Source organism: Chelonoidis abingdonii, chromosome 10 (genome assembly GCF_003597395.2).
Source record: "Chelonoidis abingdonii isolate Lonesome George chromosome 10, CheloAbing_2.0, whole genome shotgun sequence".
NCBI lineage: Eukaryota > Metazoa > Chordata > Testudines > Testudinidae > Chelonoidis > Chelonoidis abingdonii.
Genome location: NC_133778.1, coordinates 12462211 through 12485698, shown reverse-complemented (window position 1 = coordinate 12485698; position 23488 = coordinate 12462211). Strand labels below are relative to the sequence as shown.

General features: G+C 46.9%; 1 protein-coding gene across 1 annotated transcript in view; it reads left to right on the top strand.

Annotated features, from left to right (window-relative positions):
• Positions 1–23488, top strand: part of SPAG16 (sperm associated antigen 16) — an 868104-nt gene that overhangs the window by 4508 nt on the left and 840108 nt on the right. Inside the window, exons 2-4 of the mRNA XM_032800034.2 lie at positions 304–350; positions 2333–2431; positions 18918–19045. Of these exons, the coding sequence (XP_032655925.1) occupies positions 304–350; positions 2333–2431; positions 18918–19045 (274 nt within the window). The remainder of the gene's footprint in view (positions 1–303; positions 351–2332; positions 2432–18917; positions 19046–23488) is intronic.

Below are 23488 nucleotides of genomic sequence, written 5' to 3'. Positions count from 1 at the left end.
ATGTAGCTATAGCAGAGCAAATGGGTGGTATTTTAATGCTGTGCAATCCTGCAATGAAAAGTTTGAGTGTTAAATTCTGTTCTTGAATGCAGCTTCGTGCCTTTCATTGGAGCTGTGTATGGGCATCCAAGAGCCAAAGTTAGCCCTAAATATATGAAATTTGGTCTTACATAGAACAGGGGAGAGCCTGATAATTACTGCTTTATGAATAACTGCTCTTTTTTAATGATCATATAAAAATTGTTTTAATTCTCATTGGAAAGCACTACATGTCAGCTGTTTTAGACTTGACAAAACATACAGAAGTTACCATTACAGAAGATTCAGAAGATGATTATCAATATGAAGAGGTAATTTACCTAATAATAATATTGCCAGTAATAATAATAGCTTTTTCCTTTATAGTGCCTTTAATCAGTAGATCTCAAACCTTAGGAGATAGTCTTAAGAGAGATCTGTATTGTAGTATCCATCTCTTTTTTTATTTAAATGCACCAGTCACTAAGATATTTTAGCACCAAAGAAGAAAATCCTATTTTATGAAGCATACTTTAAAATATGCATGGTATTAAGCATATATTTTCATTTAATAAAAAGAACTACTAACATTTGATTTGTCTTATTTCCATTAAGATAATTTTTAAAAGGTAGCAGTAACTCAGTTTAGCTGATTTCAGCTTATTCATTATTTAAATATGTTTGTATTATTACATAATATATCCTTGCTTTCTTGGATATTGTTTTCGGTATAGTAATATATTGGTCTTTGATATAAACAAAATCCTCTAACTAAAGCCTGTGCTTGATCTCTTTTTGAATTGGAGTTGTGGGGAGGAGTGTAAACCCCATGCTGGTGAACAAAGTGTTAGTAGGAGCTGGAGAGCTCAATTAGCCCATCTTCCTGCACCTGGAGGGTGTGTCAGTGTTGATTTGTTATCAGACCCAGCTGAGGAAGAGCAGGGTCTCACTAACCAGGGAAGTGAAAACTACAAGAGGGGATACAGGTGTGAGGGCTACAGTTCTCTTACCCTGGAAAAGGAATTATAGGGTAGCTGTAGGAAAAGAGCTAATTTTGTGCTTAGGATTGGAGAAGTAGCACTTCTAAGCAGGACTGGTGCAACCATTTAGGCAACTTGGTGGTCACCTGGGGCACTAGGATTTGGGGGGTGACTGGACCTTTGGCCTCCCTGGTTGCTGCCAGCATTTAGGTAGAGGGAGGTGGGGCAGGGGAGTGCGGGGAGGGCTGCCTGCAGCAAGTAAGGGGAACTCTCTGCCCCAGCTCACCCCTGCCCTGTCTTCTCCCCGAGCACGCTGTGGCTGCTTCAGTTCTCCCATTTCCCAGGCTTGTGGCGCCTAAGCTGATTGGTACTGCAAGCCTGGGAGGCGGGAGAAGTGAAGCAGCCATGGTGTGCTCAGGGTGGAGGTGGAGCAGGGGTGAGTGGGAGCGGGGGTGAGGGGACGCCTCAGGGTAGAGGGTAGGCGATGGGAAGCTGCAGCAGGGGGGATACCTCAGGACAGAGGAGGTGCCTCAGGGCGGGGGCTTAGGGACGGGGGAGGGCGCAAGGTGGAAGTTTCGCCTAGGGTGCAAAACATCCTTGCACGGGCCCTGCTTCTTCCCCAAATAATCTACCATGTCAGACAGCAGACTTTCACCCTAAGCCTGGTGAAATCCATGAGAATCTTTCCACTGAGCCTCAGATCAAGTGCTGAGAGACCAGGGTTGAAAGTCTATCTCCAAAGAAGTCAATGGGAGTTTTGTCACTTATTTAAATAGGGCAAGGATACCATTCTGAGCAGGGGCGGCTCCAGGCCCCAGCACGCCAAGCGCGTGCTTGGGGCAGCATGCCGCAGGGAGTGCTCTGCCGGTCACCGGGAGGGCGGCATGCCTGCGGAGGGTCCGCTGATCCCACGGCTTTGGTGGAGCCGCGGGACCAGCGGACCCTCCGCAGGCACACCTGTGGGAGGTCCATCAAAGCCGCGGGACCAGCGGACCTTCCATAGGAAAGCCTGCGGGAGGTCCACTGGAGTCGCGGGACCGGCAACCAGCAGAGCGCCCTCCGTGGCATGCCGCCATGCTTGGGTGGCAAAATGTCTAGAGCTGCCCTTGACTCTGAGAGTCTGTGTGTATGTGCTTTTTAAAATATAACTATTGTATGCTTCTGTTCCAAGTAGAGCAATAATCAGTTGTGTAATTATCAGACCAAGCTTCTAATATGGCTACTAGCATAAGATTTTTTTTAACTGTGTGCTGTTGGGACTTAATTATATTCTGGAAGAAAATGTAATACATTAAAATATGCATTGATGTGACTTCATTTATATTTGTGTTTAGGTTCCAGCAGATGATGATTTTAGTCTTGTAGAAGGAGATGAAGATCTGGTAAAGGCTTTGCAAACAATACAGGAACAGGCTGAAGATGCACAAATTATAGTAAGAGTTTTCAAAATACTGTTAAGAATCCATCAGTAATCAAACTGATTTCTATTGGCTTAAAGTTTAGACATTGAACACTCTTAATTATTGAATATAAGTACGGCTAGAGCCTTTTACACTTCTTATGGCATAAATCATATCTAGAAACATGTAGATATGATGTAATTATGAGAACAAAGCTTAAATAAATTCATTTCCATCCACCCTGATATTCCTCTATTCACTGTTTGCCTGTCTTGTTATATATTTCATGCATTGCTCAATGTTTTAAGGAAAAAAGTAGACTTAATTCACTAAAATGTGTTAGGATACTTTTCTCTAAATGGAATGAGTTAGATAAAATATTAAGGCCCTGGTTCAGCCAAATTTCATTGAAGCATGTCCTTTAATCACTGTTTAACATGGGCTTAAATGCTTTGCTGAACAGGAGTAGAATTACTCACATGCTTTTATAAAAAAACCAAAAAGTATATACCAGCTGCTTGGCTGAATGAGAGCTGTGATCAAATTATCACCATTTAACAACTAGTATTAATTTTCGATACTTTTACTTTTTTACAGTTTGATTTTTAAAACAGCCATAGAATACAGTGTAGTGGTGTGGTGGGATTATAAGTGTTATGTTCATAGCACACACCCACATGTGAATTTTAAAAACATAAATACTCTTGTTGGAAGGCTGTAACATGACACTTTTTTTTTTTTTTTTTGTTGTTTGAGAATTCAAAATAACACCAAGAACTCAAATGGTTAGACAAAGCAGAGTCTCTCTAAAACAGAGAGGCTGAACTCAGCCCTCCTGCTCTAGGCTGGATCTTAGCAAAACTGCTGCTGCTGGCTAGGACCAGATCATATGCTTCCTACAGAGCCAGCCAGTAGCCACCTTTAAGTGGGACTAGGAAATCCTTGAGAATATGAACTGATTACAACTTGAACATTTTTTTTTTCAGTATACCCAGGAGCAGCGCCAGGTTTTTGGCACCCTAGCGCAGGGCGGCTCACCGGTTTCCGCGGCTTTCGGTGGACCTCTAACAGGTGTTCCTGCAGACGGTCTGCTGGTCCCGCGGCTCCGGTGGACCTGCCGCAGGCATGCCTGCAGATGCTCCACCGGAGCCGCGGGACCAGCGGACCCTCTGCAGGCACGCCTGCGAGAGGTCCACTGGAGCAGTCTGCCGCTCTCCCAAATCCTGGCACCCTCTAGGTCGCCTAAATGGAAGCACCGGCCCTGAGTATACCATAGTGACTTCAGATGCTGTTTCCAGTTGCAGAAACATTACTTGGTTTGGCTTACTATGGTCGCATAGTGTAAGGTGTCTTTCCTTTTTTATAATTTTTTTATATTTTTCATCATTTATGCAGTGAATGATTGTCATAATCTTTGTTCTGGAAAGGTAAATGGAATGTAACTTTATTTTAAATGAATGACTAGTTCTCAGTGACAACTGAGGGAAGACTTATTTATGATGTACTTGTGTATGTAAGAAAACTCATCAGTTCTGTGGTCAGTATTAAACCTTGGATGAAAAAATCTGAAAATAAGAGGTACATCTGAAAGTAGATTCAGTTTTTAAAATGTATGGTTTTTGAAGCATTGGAAATATTTGAAATTCTTCACAAATCAGCTATAGTTACGTCTGACTATGCACCGTGACACTTAAAAAAAATGGAGAATGTTACTAATCTAATCTTTTGACAGTGTACAACTGTCTAATCTTTCAGCTGTTTCATGAGTGTTTCTCTAGTGAATTGTAAGACTGCTACACAGGAACACTTGATATGATATACTTGGGGTTGTATATATGCCCTGTATGAACACCTAAAACTTCCTCCAGTTTCAACAGCAAAAAGCACCATGCCCATAGTTAGCCTCAAGTTCAATATGATTTTGTGTTCTAGCTAAAAGGTTTCTCTTTGATTCTGGACTTGGTATTGAGATATTTAATACAATTTTCACTGTAAATCATAGTTTTTGTCAACAGCGTATGTCAATTTTCATTAGATGGTAGGATCTGTAGTGCAAAACAACGGTATTTTTAATCACACTTGTTGGCCTTAATGCTTTCATAATTAAATGTTTACTGCATATTTTATGAGGTGTATCTGCTAGGTTGTTCAGTGCTCATTTACTAGATAACCCAGGTGTTGAAACAAGTGGTTTTGATGACTCAGCAAGTACTAGTCTTCTCTCTGATTGCCTACTGAATCAACGTCCTCACACTGTGCTAAGAAACTCTCATCTTTATATGAAGCAAAACTGAGGCAATGAATATCTGTAGCCCTGAGATTTCCTGGCATGTTTCGCAAGTGGTAATCCCTCTGTCTTGGTTAAATTCCACCATAAACTAATGTCCTGGCACACCTATGCTTCCCCTGTAGCTTCAGTTCAATTGCTGTATATTTTGCACCCAATATAATAAAAGAATTTCATCCACTATTTAAATGCAGACTTTAAGGAAATGCAGTATTTATGCAATTGTGGTGCATAGATCAATTAGGTATCCAAAGTATAGTAAAGCATTATACAGCCTACACCCTCAATGTAGAAATCATGGTTATTTACAGTTTATGTTTATGGCTTTCATTTTCTTCTAAGAAGATCAAACATAGGCATTAAGCAGAGAAGCAATTGTCTTAATTTTAATAACTGGCACTTTTAGTAAACCAAGACTACTGTGTGCCAAACAGCTAGGATGTGTTAATAGCCATAATCTTGGGCAGGGGTGGGAAAACTTTGTGGCCTGAGGGCTGCATTGCGTTTCCAAAGTCTGGGGCATGTGCCTCCCCAAACAGCCAGGCATTGCCTATCCCCTGCCCCCTATCCGACCCCTCCTGCTTCTTGCCCCCTGGGACTTCTGCCCTCTCCAACCCCCCCCACCCCTGACTGTCCCCTGCTGCTCCATCTGACCACTCCCTCCTCATTCCTGACTGCCCCCCCAGGACCCCTGCCCCATCCAAGCATCCCTTCTCCCTGTTCTCTGATTGCCCCTGGATCCCCTGCCCAATCCAACCCCCTCCTCTCCTTCTTGACTGCCCCCGGGACCCCATGCCCCCATTCAACCCCCTTGTTCCCTGCCCTCTGACTACTCTGACCCTATCCACACCACCACCCGGAATTCCCTTGCCCTCTATCCAACTCTCCCTGCCCCCTTACTGTGTTGCCTAGAGCACCAGTGGCTGGCGGTGCTACAGCTGCGCCACCCAGAGCACTAGGGCAGGGAGTCACGCTGTTGTGCAGTACAGAGCACCAGCTCAGGCCATAGCTCTGCAGTTGCCCCGTCTGGCAAGAGCTCACAGTGCCGCCACCGCCCAGAGCATTACACTGGTGCTGGGGCGAGCTGAGGCTGTGGGGAAGGGAGAACAGCGGGGAACGGGCTGGGGACTAGCCTCCCTGGGGCAAGAGCTCAGGGCTGGGCAGGAGGGTCCTATGGCCTGTAGTTTGCCCACTTCTGATCCTGTAGGAAGGAAAATACTAGTGCTGTGATTTAAAGATGTGTTCCTGCAAACGATAATGGTGCAGATTCTCCTCCATTTGAGTTTTCTGCTTGAATACAGTGGGAATAGGGGCCAATTAAATAAATTGAGCTATATCTATCTCCTAGAACTGGAAGGGACCTTGAAAGGTCATCAAGTCCAGCCTCCTGTCTTCACTAGCAGGACCAAGTACTGATTTTTGCCCCAAATGGCCCCCTCAAGGATTGAGCTCACAACCGTGGGTTTAGTAGGCCAATGCTCAGACCACTGAGCTGTCTCTCCTAGGGAGCTAGGTATGACTCCTGAATCCTGGGAGGCAAGATCAAATCAGTATCTTAGCTGCCTATATACAAATGCGAGAAGTATGGGTAATAAGCAGGAAGAACTGGAAGTGCTACTAAATAAATACAACTATGACATTGTTGGCATCACTGAAGCTTGGTGGAATAATACACATGATTGAATGTTGGTGTGGATGGGTACAGCTTGCTCAGGAAGGATAGACAGGGGAAAAGGGAGGAGGTGTTGCCTTATATGTTAAAAATGTACACACTTGGACTGACTGAAGGGTAAGAGATGGACAAGGGGGAGATGGAGGTTGAAGAGTCCCTGGTTAGGCTAAAATAAAAACAAGTGTCGTCTAGATCTACTATAAGCCACCTAGCCAGGTGAAGAGGTGATGAGCTTTTTAAACAACTGAAATCATCCAAACAGCCATACACCTTTGGTGAGGACCCCGGACCCTCCTATCCGATATGTTGGCATAACACGCAGGCACGGACATCCAAATCGCAAACTCGATTGAAGTGACATGATCCATTCACCAAAACCTTCAACTTTCAACATTCTCATTAGTCTCTCCCTATTTGTAGAACAATCAAGTCAGAACAGGTTACAACGCAGAGACTTTTCAACCTTGCTAGAAATATAAAAAGTCTGTAAGGAGGATAGTACACCGGCAAAATACGAGCACACCGAGGGGCTCATATTGGGATTCAGGCAAGAAATCGGTATTTTGGATAATGTCTCAGGACCAGCCATGTTAGAGTAAAATCCACTATCCGGGCAGGAACTCTCAAGACATGGAAGTGGCACATTATAAAACATGGCACGGAGAGAAGAGTTGGCAGTTATTTCAAAGGGACACTATTAAGGCCAAAAGCAAGCTAACGTCTGGGTAGGAAGAGCTAGAAAATGTCGGCCAATAGACCACCTAAGGGCTTAACCACGGACCTCTCTATCAAAGGGGTCAATATAAAAAGGGAAACTAGGAAAGATAGAGACCGGATAATAAGGCAAACACACAGGCACGAGACAAATAGAAAGGCAAAGTGCACAAAATAGAGCTCAAAACTTACTAGGAATAAAGGGAACCGAGAAGACTTTTTATCAATACATAGATAGCAAGATAAACCAAGGACAGAGGTAGGCCACGCTCAGTGAGGAGGGAGAAAACAGTAACAGGAAAACGTGAAAGGTAGAGATGCCTTATGATTCTTGTTTTGGTCTTACACGAGAGTCGAGGAATGCCAACATAATCGAAATGCGAAGAGGAAAGTGGTGTAAGGTTTAGAGATAAATATAGAAAACGAGAGGAACAAATTAAAAATCACTGTGGGTCACAGTGGTTGAGGCTGTATGGAGAGTGGGCCCACTATTTCTGGGTAATTTGAATTTTTCCCTCGACCACATAAGTCTCTCTCAGTTGTCATATGTACCAGAATCGCTATAATCCCATGACGTCTTTTTTTCTTCTTCTTTTTTTATTATTTTATTTTTTTGTTATTTTATTTATTAATTTTAAATTTTTTCTTTTTTCTCTCTTTTCTTTTCTTTTCTTTTTTTTTTTTTTCTTTTTTCTCTAGTCCAAAGCTTTTCCATTGAACTCTTTAAGTCATCTGCAAACACTTGGAAGGTGTAAGGTGATAGGGAATAGCCAGCATGGATGTAAAGAACAAATCGTGTCTAAACCAATCTGATAGCTTTCTTTGATAGGATAACGAGTCTTGTGGATAAGGGAGAAGCGGTGGATGTGGTATACCTAGACTTTAGTAAGGCATTTGATACGGTCTCGCATGATATCCTTATCGATAAACTAGGCAAATACAATTTAGATGGGCTACTATAAGGTGGTGCATAACTGGCTGGATAACCGTACTCAGAGAGTAGTTATTAATGGTTTCCAATCCTGCTGGAAAGGTATAACAAGTGGGGTTCCGCAGGGGTCTGTTTTGGGACCGCTCTGTTCAATATCTTCATCAACGACTTAGATGTTGGCATAGAAAGTACGCTTATTAAGTTTGCAGATGATACCAAACTGGGAGGGATTGCAACTGCTTTGGAGGACAGGGTCAAAATTCAAAATGATCTGGACAAATTGGAGAAATGGTCTGAGGTAAACAGGATGAAGTTTAATAAAGACAAATGCAAAGTGCTCCACTTAGGAAGGAACAATCAGTTTCACACATACAGAATGGGAAGAGACTGTCTAGGAAGGAGTATGGCAGAAAGGGATCTAGGGGTTATAGTGGACCACAAGCTAAATATGAGTCAACAGTGTGATGCTGTTGCAAAAAAAGCAAACGTGATTCTGGGATGCATTAACAGGTGTGTTGTGAGCAAGACACGAGAAGTCATTCTTCCGCTCTACTCTGCGCTGGTTAGGCCTCAACTGGAGTATTGTGTCCAGTTCTGCTGGAATAAATTGCCTAGGGAGGTTGTGGAATCTTCATCTCTGGAGATATTTAAGAGTAGGTTAGATAAGTGTCTGTCAGAGATGGTCTAGACAGTATTTGGTCTTGCCATGAGGGTAGGGGACTGGACTTGATGACCTCTTGAGGTCCCTTCCAGTCCTAGAGTCTATGAATCTAACCAGCACAGTCCCAGTGCGAGCTAGAGCTAGAGCCAGAATCCTAACTTACACAAAGCAAGCAGGATTATGATGGAGGTGTTTCCTCTGGATGTATTTTTAATCTTCTTTCTATATAAAAATGATGTAGAGCCTTTTAGATGGGTTAATCACCTCTTCTATGTCTTGTCCAAGAAGTTTTGAATCTAGATATTTTTCATAAAAGAAAATAGCTTTGGATTACCTGAGGCTGCAGGAACGCTTCATTTCTGGATTCTTCTTCTGTGTCCTATGTGAACAGTCAAATTCACTTAAAATTAATTTGTATTCTGCCTTCATAGATTTCATTTAATTTGAGCCTACTGTCCAAAATTCTGCACTTTCCTGTTTCTTTCTTCCTTCCTTGCTTCCAGCTGAATAAGTTTTGAAGGAATCTCTTCTAATGCATTTTCTTGACAGTCTCTGTTTTACCACCTCCAATCTTGTCTGGAGTTTCTTTTACCATGCCTTGGACAGAAAATTGTGATAACCAGCAGATGGTACTATGACACACTAGGTGTGAAGCAGTCCCAAAGTTTTTATTGGGCAGGCTTGCTATCCCCATTTTTTGGATGGGGAAACTGAGATTCAGGATAGATTAAGTGACTAGCCTGGCATCATACAACAAGACTGTGGTAGGACCAGGAATTGAACTCAGGTCTCTTAAAGTCCAGTCCAGTCGATGATGATTTCTATCCATACAGTGCTTCTGAACAGTTCCTTGCCCAGGCCTAGCCCTTGAAATAACTCCTAAGGTATTAGCTAGATGCCGCCGTACTATGTGAATCAAATTAATATCTGGCAGAGTCCCATTGACTATAGTGGGTTTTGCTAGGGATAAATGTGGCCCAGTGTTTTAAAACTGTCTTAAGGGCCTGCAAGCAGCCTATGGTTGTGTGCCCTGCTGCTAGAACAGAGAGGGAGTCTGGGTCAGGACGCCGCCACGGCAGCCGGCAGCCCAGGAGCCCCCTGGATCAGGGCGCCGCCGCGGCAGCCGGCAGCCCAGGTTGTCCCCTGGGTCAGGGCGCCACCGCGGCAGCCGGCAGCCCAGGATGTCCCCTGGGTCAGGACGCCGCCGCGGCAGCCGGCAGCCCAGGGTGTCCCCTGGGTCAGGGCGCCCCTGTGGCAGCCGGCAGCCCAGGTTGTCCCCTGAGTCAGGGCGCCGCCGCAGCAGCCGGCAGCCCAGGGTGTCCCCTGGGTGAGAACGCCGCCACGGCAGCCAGCAGCCCAGGAACCCCCTGGATCAGGGCGCCGCCGCGGCAGCCAGCAGCCCAGGGTGTCCCCTGGGTCAGGGCGCCCCTGGAGGGGGCGGCAGGCAGCTCCCGTGCCTGGTCAGGGTGCCGGCCCGCGGCAGCCGGCAGCCCAGGAGCCCCCTGGATCAGGCGCCAGCCCGCCGCTGGGCAGCCGGCAGCCCAGGGATGTCCCTGGGTCAGGGCCGCCGGCCGCAGCAGCCGGGGCATCGGGCCCAGGAAGTCCCCTGGTCAGGGTGCCGCCGCGGCAGCCGGCAGCCCCAGGACCCCCTGGATCAGGGCGCCGCCGCAGCAGCCAGCAAACCAGGTGTCCCCTGGGTCAGAACGCCGCGCGGCAGCCGGCAGCCCAGGAGCCCCCTGGATCAGGGCGCCGCCGCAGCAGCCGGCAGCCCAGGGTGTCCCCTGGGTCAGAACGCCGCCGCGGCAGCCGGCAGCCCAGGAGCCCCCTGGATCAGGGCGCCGCCACGGCAGCCAGCAGCCCAGGGTGTCCCCTGGGTCAGAACGCCGCCGCAGCAGCCGGCAGCCCAGGAGCCCCCTGGATCAGGGCGCCGCCGCGGCAGCCGGCAGCCCAGGGTGTCCCCTGGGTCAGGACGCCGCCGCGGCAGCCGGCAGCCCAGGAGGCCCCTGGATCAGGGCGCCGCCGCAGCAGCCGGCAGCCCAGGGTGTCCCCTGGGTCAGGGCGCTGCCGCGGCAGCCAGCAGCCCAGGGTGTCCCTTGGGTCAGGGCGCCACCAGAGGGGGCGGCTGGCAGCTCCCGTGGAGCTGCCGCAGTGGTGCCTGCGGGTGGTCCGCTGGTCCGCAGCTTGGATGGAGCTGCCGCAGTCGTGCCTGCGGACAGACGGCTGATCGCGCGGCTCCGGTGGACCGCGCGCAGGCATGACTGCGGCAGCTCCACCGGAGCCGCAGAGCACTGGACCCTCCACAGGCACCACTGCGGCAGCTCCACCGGAGCCACAGGACCAGCGCGTGGGGCGGCGAAATTGCCATCCGCCTAGGGCATTCAAAATCCTAGCGCCAGTCCTGGATCTCTCTCCTGCCATCTATCTCCACACTCTGAGGCTAGGACACCATTCCTTACCTATCCTGGCTAATAGCCATTAATGGACTTAACCTACATTAATTTATCTAGTTCTCTTTAAAACCCTATTATAGTCCTAGCCTTCACAACCTCCTCAGGCAAGGCGTTCCACAGGTTGACTGCGCTGTGTGAAGAACTTTCTTTTATTTGTTTTAAAACTGCTGCTCATTACATGTGTAAGGAATTAAGTATTTAAACTGAATTATGTTTTTATGGTCTGTATCTAGGGGCCGTTCAGCCAGCAAAAGTGAAAAGCAGGCTTTTTTTCAGACAAACGTTTCTCTATTCACATATAAATTAAGTATTGTGTGATTCTTCTTTGAGTGCTTGCTAATGTCTATTCCATATTATGTGAGTATACTCGCTACATACATCAGTGCCAGAAATTGGGCCCCAGCTCAAGTCAAGTTGTGAAGCCCATCCCATGATTTGCCTGGAACTCCAGATAGTGGTGCAGGCCCCAGCCAGCTTCAGATGCTGTTGATACCTGACGCCCTTCAAGCAGCTCAGGAGATCCTGACACTTCTGATACTGCCCTCTCACTGGCTCCCGCAGTACCCCGATCTCAGGGAAAACCTGCATTGGGACCTATGCATGTGTCCCCGCCTCAGCGATACCATTCCTCATCGAGAGGAGCGTCCCACCAGCATTCATTGTCTCTTCCCCCCACCCACAGCCGCCACGCTTCTGGACTGGAGAGGCAGGCTTAGCAGAGCCCCCTTTTGTCCCTGCACCGGGGTACTGATCAAGGAATTTGCAGGGCTGCCCAGAGGATTCAGGAGGCTTGGAGTCTCCCGCCGCCGAAGCACTTTGGCAACAGGTCCCTGGGCGGAAGGACCCCCCGCCGCGGGTCTTCAGGGCACTTTGGCAGCGGGTCCCTGAGCAGAAGGACCCCCCCACTGCCGAATTGCCGCTGAAGACCTGGAACTTCGGCGGCAGGTCTCGGGGTGCAAGGACCCCGCGCCGTGGGTCTTCGGGGCACTTTGGCTACGGGTCCTCAAGCGGAAGGACCCCCGCCGCCGAATTGCCGCTGAAGACCCAGAGCAGAAGAAGCTCCGGGGGCCCGGGCCCTGCGAGAGTTTTCCGGGGGCCCCTGAGCGAGTGAAGGACCCCACTCCAGGGGCCCCGAAAAACTCTCGTGAGTGTTTAGCAGATCAGGGATTGGACACAACAGGGAATGTGTGCAAGACTTGGGGATTGGTTTGTGCTTGTTGCTAATCTATACTGAGAGTAAGGACTGGAAGCTTGTGTTGCTGAAGGCTAGTGTTTTTAAGGGTGATCTACAATGTAGAATCATAGAAGATTAGGGTTGGAAGAAACCTCAGGTGGTCATCTAGTCCAACCCCCTGCTCAAAGCAGGACCAACCCTAACTAAATCATCCAGCCAGGGCTTTGTCAAGCCGGGCCTTAAAAAACCTCTAAGGATGAAGATTCCACCACTTTCCTAGGTAACCCATTCCAGTGCTTCACCACCATCCTAGTGAAATAGTTTTTCCTAATATCCAAGCTAGACCTTCCCCCACTGCACCTTGAGACCATTGCTCCTTGTTCTGTCATCTGCCACCACTGAGAACAGTCTAGATCCGTCCTCTTTGGAACCCCCCTTCAGGTAGTTGAAGATTGCTATCAAATCCCCACTCATCCTTCTCTTCTGCAGACTAAATAAGTCTAATTCCCTCAGCCTCTCTTCATAAGTCATGTGCCCCAGCCCCCTAATAATTTTTGTTGCCCTCCACTGCATTTTCTCTAATTTGTCCACATCTTTTCTGTAATGGGGCCCCCAAAACTGGATCCAGTACTACAGATGTAGTCTCACTAGTGCCGAATAGAGGGTAATAATCCCTTCCCTTGATCTGCTGGTAATGCTCCTACTAATGCAGTCCAAAATGCTGTTAGCCTTCTTGGCAACAAGGGCACACTGTTGGCTCATATCCAGCTTCTCATCCACTGTAATCCCCAGGTCCTTTTCTGCAGAACTGCTGCTTAGCCAATCGGTGTCCAGCCTGTAATAGTGCATAGGATTCTTCCATCCTAAGTGCAGAACTGTGCACTTGTCCTTGTTGAACCTCATCAGATTTCTTTTGGCCCAATCCTCCAATATGTCTAGGTCACTCTGGACCCTATCCCTACCCTCCAGCTTATCTACGTCTCCGCCCCCCCCCAGTTTAGTGCCATCCGCGAACTTGCTGAGGGTGCAATCCATCCTATCATCCAGATCATTAATGAAGATGTTGAACAAAACTGGCCCCAGGAACAACACCTGGGGCACTCTGCCAACTAGACATTGAGTCATTAATCACTACCCATTGTGTCCGATGATCTAACCAGCTTTCTATCCATCTTGTAGTCCATTCATTCAATCCGTACTACTTTAACTTGCTGGCAAGAATACTGTGGGAGGCTTTATCAAAAACTTTGCTAAAGTGAAGGTACATTACATCCACTGCTTTCTCCATATATACAGAGTCAGTTATCTCATCATAAAAGGCAGTCAGGTTGGGCAGGCATGACTTGCCCTTCATGAATCCATGTTGACTGTTCCTGATCATCTTCCTCTCCTCTAAGTGCTTCAAAATGGATTCCTGGAAGACCAGCTCTATGATTTTTCCGGGGACTGAGGTGAGGCTGACCCATCTGTAGTTCCTCGGATTCGCCTTCTTCCATTTTTTAAAGATGGGCACTATCTTTGCCTTTTTCCAATTGCCCAGGACCTCCCCCGCTCGCCACAAGTTTTCAAAGATAATGGCCAATGCTCTGCAATCACATCAGCAACCCCTCGAGCCACTCTTGATGCATAGATCTGGTCCCATGGACAATTGTGCAGTCTAGCTTTTCTAAATGGTCCTTAACCTGTTCTTCACCGCGGGGGCTGCTCCCTCACCCTATCGGATGCAACAGGCAGCAGTCTGGACAGACTTGTCTGAAGACAAGAGACAAAAGCATGAGTAGTCAATCCTTCCCACTCTGAATTTAGTAAGATGGGCCTGCAAGACATTTAAGCTAATATACTAGATCTCGTACACTGCCACAATCCAAAGTCCATGCTTGAGCACTCTGTCCCCCAAACTTCCCCCCCTGGTGCCTTAGGACTTACCATACCTTGGTGAAGCAGATCCAAAGCTGGTGGAAGCTTAAAAACAAGGAGAAATACATACGCCTCCTGTCCCCCACCATCCCCGGTAGTCAAATCATCCCTTGAGCTAAAACAAGGAAAAATCAATCAGTTCTTAAAAAGAAAGCGTAATTAAAGAAAGAAAAGTAAAAATCGCTCGTAAATCAGAGGAAAATACTTTACAGTAATCAGATCATATAGCACAGAAGGAACCCCCGCTAGCCTAGGTTAAGTTACAGCAAACAGAGTAAAATCCGCTCAGCAAAAAAGACAGTTACATAGTGGAGACAACAAAAATAAAAGACTAACCTGCTTCCTGGCTGTTACTTACAAGTTTGAAACATGAGAGACTGAGATTCGAAAGATTTTAGAGAGCTGAGACATCTCCATCTAGTCCAGAGCGGACAACCCCAAAAGAAAGAGCAACAAACAAAAGACTTCCCCTCCCACCAAGTTGAAAGTACTTGTCCTTAATTGGTCCTCGGCAGTAAGCCAGGTTACTGAGCTCTAACCTTACAGGAAAAGAGACATTAACCCTTAACTATCTGTTATGACAGAGGACTGAGCTTTTCCGCACATTGTCACTAGGCGTTTGCCTCCCCCATGTCAGAAAAGGTCCACAATGCCCGACACTCTGTTACTAAACATACCCATAGAAATCTTTCTTGTTATCTTTTTCACCCTTGGCTAGCGCAACCGCCAATTGCCATTTTCCCTTCCTGATTCACCCCATTCAACATATTGGTATAACTCCGTCCTAGTCTCATCGACCACGTTCCACTTTTTGGTAAGCTTTCTTTGTTGTGTAAGCTCAACGGAAGATTTTTTTTTAAACCAGCGGTCATTTGCCATATGTGCTATCTTCTGCACATGCAGAGGGTTGTCCGTGCCTATAAAGGCTTCTTTAAAATGCAGGCAGCTCTGCTGGGCTCCTTTCACTTTTATACTAGCCTCCCAGGGGATCCTGCCCATCAACCCTCTGAGGGAGTCAAAGTCTGCTTTTCTGTAGTCCAGGGTCCATATTCTGCTGCTATCCTTTCTTCCTTTTGTCAGGATCCTGAACTCGATCATCTCATGGTCACTGCTGCTGAGGTTGCCACCCACTTCTACTTCCCCTAATATTTCTTCTCTGTTTGTGAGCAGCAGGTCAAGAGGAGCACGGCCCCTAGTTGGTTCCTCCAGCACTCGCACCAGGAAGTTGTCCCCAACACTCTCCAAAAACTTCCTGGTATGTGTGTGCACTGCTGTATTGCTTTCCCAGCAGATGTCACGGAAATTGAAGTCTCCCATGAGAACCAGGGCCTGTGATCTGAAAACTTCTGTTAGTAGTGAAAGCCTCATCTACTTCACCCTCCTGGTCTGGTGGTCTACAGCAGACGTCCACCGTGATATCACCCTTGTTGCTCTTGCCTCTAAACTTAACCCAAAGACAGGCTTTTCTCCGGCTCCATACTGAAGCTCTGAGCCATCATACTGCTCTCTTACATACAATGCAATTCCTCCACCTTTTCTCCCCCGCCTGTCCTTCCTGAACAGCTTATACTCATCAGTGACAGTGCTCCAGTCATGTGAGTTACCCCTGTTAGTCCAATCCTTGCCTGTGCCAGGACATCCAATTCCTCCTGTTTGTTTCCCAGGCTTCTTGCATTCGTGTACAAGCACCTAAGATAACTACACCTCTACCCTGATATAACGTGACCCCATATATCACAAATTCGGATATAACGCAGTAAAGCAGTTCTCTGGGGGGGCAGGGCTGCGCACTCCGGCGGATCAAAGCAAGTCGATATAAGATTGTTTCACCTGTAACACAGTAAGATTTTTTTGGCTCCCGAGGACAGCATTATATCAGGGTAGAGATACAGTTGATTGTCATACTTTCTCAATATGAAGAAGGAGGCCTCCTATGTTGCACCCTCCTCCTTGTGTTTCCTCCTGGTATCCCACTTGCCCACTTACCTCAGGACTTAGGTCACCAGCCTCCGGCGAATCTAGTTTAAAGCCCTCCTCACTAGGTTAGCGAGCCTGCCTATGAAGATGCTCTTCCCTCTCTTCATTAGGTGGATCCCATCACTTTCTAGCAATTCTCCTTCCTGGAACAACATCCCATGGTCAAAGAATCCAAAACCCACCCTCTGACACCATCTATGCAACCACGCATTTACTTCCACAATTTGATGGTCCCTACTTGGGCCTTTTCCTTCAACAGGGAGAATGGAACAGAACATGACATGTACCTTAAACTCCTTTAACCTTCTTCCCAGAGCCACCTACAATGACCCACTGAAGGTCAATCTCGGCAGTATCATTGGTGCCTACATGGAGAAGTAGGAAGGAGTATCGGTCTGAGGGCTTGATCAGTCTTGGCAGACACTCCGTCACATCATGAATTCTAGCTCCAGGCAAGCAACACACTTTCTCGCGCTTCCTGGTCTGGACGGCAGATGGATGACTCCGTCTCCCTTAGGACAGAGTCCCCGACCACCACTACCCATTTCCTCCTCTTGGGAGTGGTGGTCGTGGAACCCCCATGCCTAGTACAATGCATCCCATGCCTTCCTATCAATGAGGTCTCCTGATCCCTTCCCTCCGATATCTCTTCCAAACCATTCACCGCTGTAATACCTGTGCAGGGAGCCTGAAAATGGTTGCTTATCTCTATCTGCGCTGAGGTTATATGGGTTCTCCTCTTTCTTCTCTGGAGGTCATATGCTGCCAATTTTCTTCCCCCTTCTGCACTGCCTTCTTCAGCATGCACAGCAGGTACAAACAAGATTTCTGCACGTTAAGAATAGGTGATGGTGAGGTGCCTTACTCTCCTAGGTAGTCTTTGGATGTGTCACAGTTGGGCATTTACTTGAATTGGGCCAAAAGAACAGCAGGAGTATAGAAAGGAGACCGTTCTATGACAGCAGACATTCTATACAGCCACGGCATTCTCACAACTAGAGTGTATCTGTCTGTGGTACAGCTCTAGTAAGTCAAAACACTGCCACTCTGGAGTGTGCTTTGGCGCTAAGCATATACTATTAATTATAGCCTGTTGCACATAATTGAGGACCTTGGTCCTTTATATTCAATTAATACTACCATTTCAATTAAAGATGCAGTTTGTATCATATGAGATTTAGGGTAGGTTGTATTGGGGATTTTCCTCCTGTTTCTGTCCAGGCTCTAGGCCGGTGGTGAGCAACTTGCAGCCTGTCAGGGTAATCTGCTGATGGGCTGCGAGACAGTGTGTTTACATTGACCTTCCAGGGGCACAGCCACCCGTAGCTCCTACTGGCTGCGGTTGGCCGTTCCCGGCAAATGGGAGCTGCAGGAAGCGGCATGCTCTGACTGCAACTTCCCGCAGCTCTGATTGGCCGGGAATGCTGAACCACAGCCACTAGGAGCTGCAGGCGGCCGTGCCTGCGGATAGTCTATGTAAACAAACGGTCTCGCGGCTCACTAGTGATTTACCCTGACAGGCCGCAGGTTGCCCACCACTACTATACACTATTAACTGCAGTACTAACTGTTTAAAGATTGAGAGGGACAGGTACAGGTGGGAGCGTTACTTTACAGTACCTGTGGAATAGAGCAATCTCAGTCTAAAATCCTGTTTGTGTCAAACATCTCTCTCAATCTCTGAAAATAGCCCAAAGAGGCAGCTTATTGCAATTTTGTTGTAAAACTTGTAGAATATTATATGGAATTATTTGCATCACACTTATAGTCTTGTGTGGTTACTTTATTTTATAAAAAGACCATATACACCTTCTAAGGCTAAAACTTCAGAGGCCTTCCAAATTTTCATTCCGAAGTGCAAATGTTGAAGCTACATCTCTAGTTACTTGCCATGTACATGTGTTTGTTTGTATCCAGAAAAGAGGTCATTCTGACATTCTACTTCATATCTATATGAATAAACTCCACCTCTGAACAATAATGAAATTGCTTTTTAGTAATATCCTTCTGTGACTGGGTTCCTGGAATAAGCCACACTGAGAATGACACAATGGCCCCTTGTGAGAGCTGAGGGTCTTTGATGGGCCATCAATACATAGCTTTCTTATGTTACTATCCCAAACAAAGCCCATAGCCCCTGCATGTGGAAAATTACTGGCCCAAGATGGAGTCCCGGGCCACATGAGCATATCACATGTTCTTACGTGGTTTGCTGAATCACAGGGGTGAGTCATCGGCATCGCGCTGTCTGAGGCATCTGCAAGAAGACCTACTAGATGGGATGAGTTTTCTTCAATGGCCCCTTGTGAGAGCTGAGGGTCTTTGATGGGCCATCAATACATAGCTTTCTAGCCTTGATGTAAATCCATCTGGTGGATATCAATCATCAGGAATAAAACACAGCCAATATTCATAACTTCAAATACAAACATGATATGTGGATTTAACCAGGATAATTATACTTTATTGTAACTTTACCATTGACGCCTTACATGATACACAATTTCCATAAATCTTATACAAAGTGTAACAGTGATATAAATGGTCATCTTTCTTATACACAGCATCACACTTTCACACAAATGGTTTAGATGTCTTACATTGTTTTATTCCAATGACTATTGGATGGAGAGTGGCCCCGGGATTGGATTATAGGCTAGGAAGTAATGGATTCTTGTATCTTTTTCTGGGATTGCACATATTTAAAATAACAAATACTAATTTTTTTCATTTCAGGCTCAGCGATCTGTTCTGACTTCTAAGCATTCAGTGTCTAAAATACCTGAAGTTGTGGATGACTTTCTTTGCAATTTTCTGGTCAGAATGGGGATGGTCAGAACCCTTGACTGCTTCCAAACTGAATGGTAAAACTTTTTAAATGTCCATCTAACTGTGATGACTCTGGAATAAATGTAGACAATCCAGTCTCTTTGTGCTTCAAAGAAAAGTCAAACTTTATTTTGAGAAACCTTCTCTTCAAGAAAATAAGCTTAGGTTGAGAATGGAAACAATCATTTTAGGGCCAGATTTTTCAAAACAGCTGAACCCCAGCAGCTCCCATTTAGACACTTAAATGAAGTGACCAGAAGTTCTCGGAACCCGCAAGCTTCCACTGTTCTCACTTTTGAAAATCTGGGCACTTTTATTTAAGAGCTGGACACTTTTGAAAACCTGCATATAGCAGTTTCCTTGTCCAAGTGTTTGGAGCATGTTCTATTGAATAGTTACTTCATTTCTCGAGGCAGAATGATCACAACTTTTGTCATTTCCATTAGTTAGAAAATTGTGATGGCTACCCTTGTATTTTTTATCTTTTTAATTTAAGTCAAAAAATGCTCAGAAGAGTGACCTTGTGACTACTTACTTCTGGTCTCTTTTCTATATTTTTAAGTGGCTCACAGAGATTTTTTTGTCCCACAATTTGCAAGCAGAGGCATTGTATAGGAGTTCCATGCATTGCTTTTAAAATATATATTCCAAATCATATACTTTGTTTACTGGTTAACTGTCAGAATGACAAAGATTCTATGGGAGAGAGAGAGCTATGTTATGGATCTATAGGGGTGACTCTGATAGCAAGGTTCTAATGATACAGCTTCCGTTAGCCCAGTGGCTTTCAAACTTTTTTACTGGTGACCCTTTTCACATAGCAAGTCTCTGAGTGCGACCCACTTTATAAATTAAAAACACTTTTTTATATATTTAACGCCATTATAAGTGCTGGAGGCAAAGCGGGGTTTGGGGTGGAGGTTGACAGCTCGTGACTCCCTGTATAATAACCTCGTGACCCCCTGAGGGTCCTGACCCCCAGTTTGAGAACCCCTGCAGTAGCCTGTTTCAAACCCTCCAAGTAATTTGGGTGGGAGGGGCAGATCCTATTTACCTGAAATGTCTTAGGGTACGTCTACACTGCACGATTATTTCGAAGTAGTTTAAACCGATATTACAAAACCGATGTTATAAAATCGGTTTTGCGCATCCAAATGCGACCACAAATCGATGTGCATCCATGTCCAGTCACTCCGATTTCGCGACGCGTACTTTTTACGGTCCTCCACTACACTACTTCCCACTTCCGTGTTGAGAAGCACAGGCCTGTGGGCAGAAAATTCCACGTGTGCTGGGTACACGCCTCTCCTCTTTGTCGAGGCGTCAAGAACCACGGCCCTTCTATCGCGGAATGCATGAGCAAACGCCCATACCACAGCAATCATCGGACCGCTGAGATCACACACGGTTTCCTGACCAGTCGTCAAGCACCTCGCGTTCCAGTGCTGACATATGAGTGAACAGTGAACTGCAAGGCAGGGGAGAGGAGGAGGCACTATTGCTAGGCTGGACAGCTGATGACGAGATGGAGGCAGATTCCCTACCTGCTGCCAGCAGTTTTGGAGTCGACTGCTATAACGGGCATTTACGCAATGCACGGTCTCGAATGGCACAAGACAGGAATGGTGGACAGATTTTGCGGTTAGAACAGACGATCGAGTGGCTGGACTTTCTGCGCAAAGAGCATTCTAATAGAACTTTGTGCACATGCTTCCCTGACACCTGAACGCCGAAAATACAACATGAGCGCCACTCACAGGGAAGCGAGTGGCAATACCCTTGAAGCTGCAACGCCAGAGCAGTATCGGAATCAATTGGAGTGGGCAATCTACTGTGGGGGCTGCAGATCGATGCAAGTAGCCATAGAACGAACTGCTGCTACGAAAGCGTGTGATTGGAACTACGGCAGGAAGTGACTGGCTTTGCCTGTAATGGGTTTCCGAATGTGGTGGGCCATAGATGGAAACCACTTATCCCTAATTTGCCCCAGACACCAGCCCCGTACGTGATCACGCAAGGGGTACTTTTTCCATGGTGCCGAAGGCACTGGTGGAGCACAAGGCTTCACCACAACCCAGTGGAATGGCCAGGAAGGTCATACGTCGCACGTCTCAGGAAGACTAGTCTTTTAATAAAGGACATTACTCCCAACAGAAATACGTTGGGCATGTCAAGCCCTATCAGTTATGGCCGCGACCAGCTACCCTTTGGTGCTGGCTATGAACGATCCCACACTGGGCCCTGGCCACAGTGGTCATGAGTGTTCAAATACGTAGCGAGTAAGCGGTGCGAGATGTGATTTGCCTTAAAGGGTCGTGGCATATTACTTACTCGCCTCAGATCCAAAATGCTGTGCTATGCGCTGGTGCCCCAATCTTGTGATGAGCTAAGGGGAGCTACTGGCGTGGGAAGGCTGAGCAAATCACTGGCCGCTGAATACGAGCAGCAGAGGCCAGGGGATAGAGAAGAACCTGGAGGCGTGCCATCAGAGAAGCTTGAAATTTCAGCACGGCCCAGGGTTGACGGTGTGACTCGTTTGCTTCCCTTGATGAACTCCGCACTTGACTGGACTTATTCGAGTAAGCAACCGCACCCTCCCTCTTTTCATTACAGGTTGCGAGGAAATTAAATTACTTATTATTCATTTCATTAAAGTAATTATGCATCTTGTTAAGAATCATGAGTTTCCTTACTAATTTCCCGTGAGCACCCACACTCCCTTCGTGTTTCTGTTTACAAGAGAAACTAAAAAAGAAGGCAGAGAATAGGTAGGTTGTCCTGGCTGGTGTCTTTGGAAGAGGAAGGGAAAGGTATTAAGCACATTGGTTGCGAATTACAGCCTTTTCTGAACTTCGAGGGGTGTGGAAGAATAGCGGCTCAGGAAGCCTTCCCCACGTCTTACACGTCTGGGTGAGGGGGAGATATGCGGACGTCGGGTTACCGCGGCGTTATACAGGCGGCTGCAGCGGACTCTGCTAACTGTACTCGTATCCTAAGATGCAATCCAAGTGGAGATTCAGTTTGAGAACGCAGCGATCGCGTTGTTCTTTCCAACGTGGTCTCACTGCTAGCCCTCCAGGATCGTTCATGCATTTTCTGTATGCTCCAATCTTCTCATTTCGTCTCTTTCCCCATTGCGTTTACTGCATAATTTCCCCCGGGTTCTGAACATTTCATCTCGGCGTCTTTCTCTCTCCGCTATCCCACACGCCTCTGTGATGCATCAGGGACTTCAGAGAAATGTGCAGCTGCAGGGGAAAGGCAAACCAGGTGAATGTGGAAAGATACCTTTTCACAGACAACCTAGCATACCTTAACAGTAGACATATCCATCTACAGACACATGTCATTCCTATCAATGCTTGTATCGTTTAAATATTCAGTGTCTGTGTGATGGTGTGGCACACACGTACGCAGGTACGGCCAACGTCGTCACGCGGCGATGTAAGTGAGGCTTTAAAATTTTGACTTCGCCGCCGTTATTAACCAGGTGATCTATAGATGCCTTGCTCCTGGTAAGACGACTCAGAGCACCACCCCTCTTTCACATCCCACCAAGCGCATGGCTCCTGATCGTATCGATCGCTGCTATGTCACCCTACCTCACCCCCCAGCGCTTGTGGTACGGGGAGAAGCCCTGCCGATGTGAAAACCGTCGCTATCCTACTCCCATCCCCCGCTCTGGCGTACAATCGCCATGTCTGCCCTATTACATCGTCGTTTCTACAGTAACAATGGATTACCTCTCTGACAATAGCACCGAGAGCAATCATTGTTTATCAATCTCAGTCATGCCTTCAATGCTGCCAGTACCAAATGTCTTGCAAGCATGGCGTGAAAATTACCTACATCGGGAACGGAGAAGCTGTCTTGCCAGCATGTTCTCAATAAGATAGTTTGAGTTCCTCCACGATCGATTCATGGAGATTAATTGGAGGATTTTCGCTCATCACAGACTGTTAACGAATTTTCCTGTACAGTATGGCTCCTGCAGCAAAAGCCTGGTTCAATGCGATTCTAAAAAACCGTCTTGTTTATCCTGTTTGGTACAGAAGTAGGGACACTTACGGAGGTCGCTTCATGCTTCACGTCTGGTTCTCGCTTGGGGGCGCAGGGACTGTATTCTGGGTCTCAAAAGATCTGGCTGTTGGGTTGTACGCCTATCCCACGGTCATTCATCCCTCAATTCGTTCCATCTTCCCTCGCTACATCCTCAGAACACTTGATATTTCAATCCCAAGTCTGAATCCAGGACAGGGGGACACTGGGATGCCTGAACCCCAAAAATTGCAACTCTATCTCCAAGCAAGAAGCAGTTCGCTTCCCAAAAGAAAAAAAAAAAAAACCCCTTGGAAAACCTCCCCTTGCTCTCTGCTTTCGGTAACCCTGTCTAAGTTCCTCACTCTTCACTCGCACTGAAGGGAGTCTCGCTGTGCCCTTATCCAGCCTAGACTCTGATTCTTCTCAAAAACTTTTTC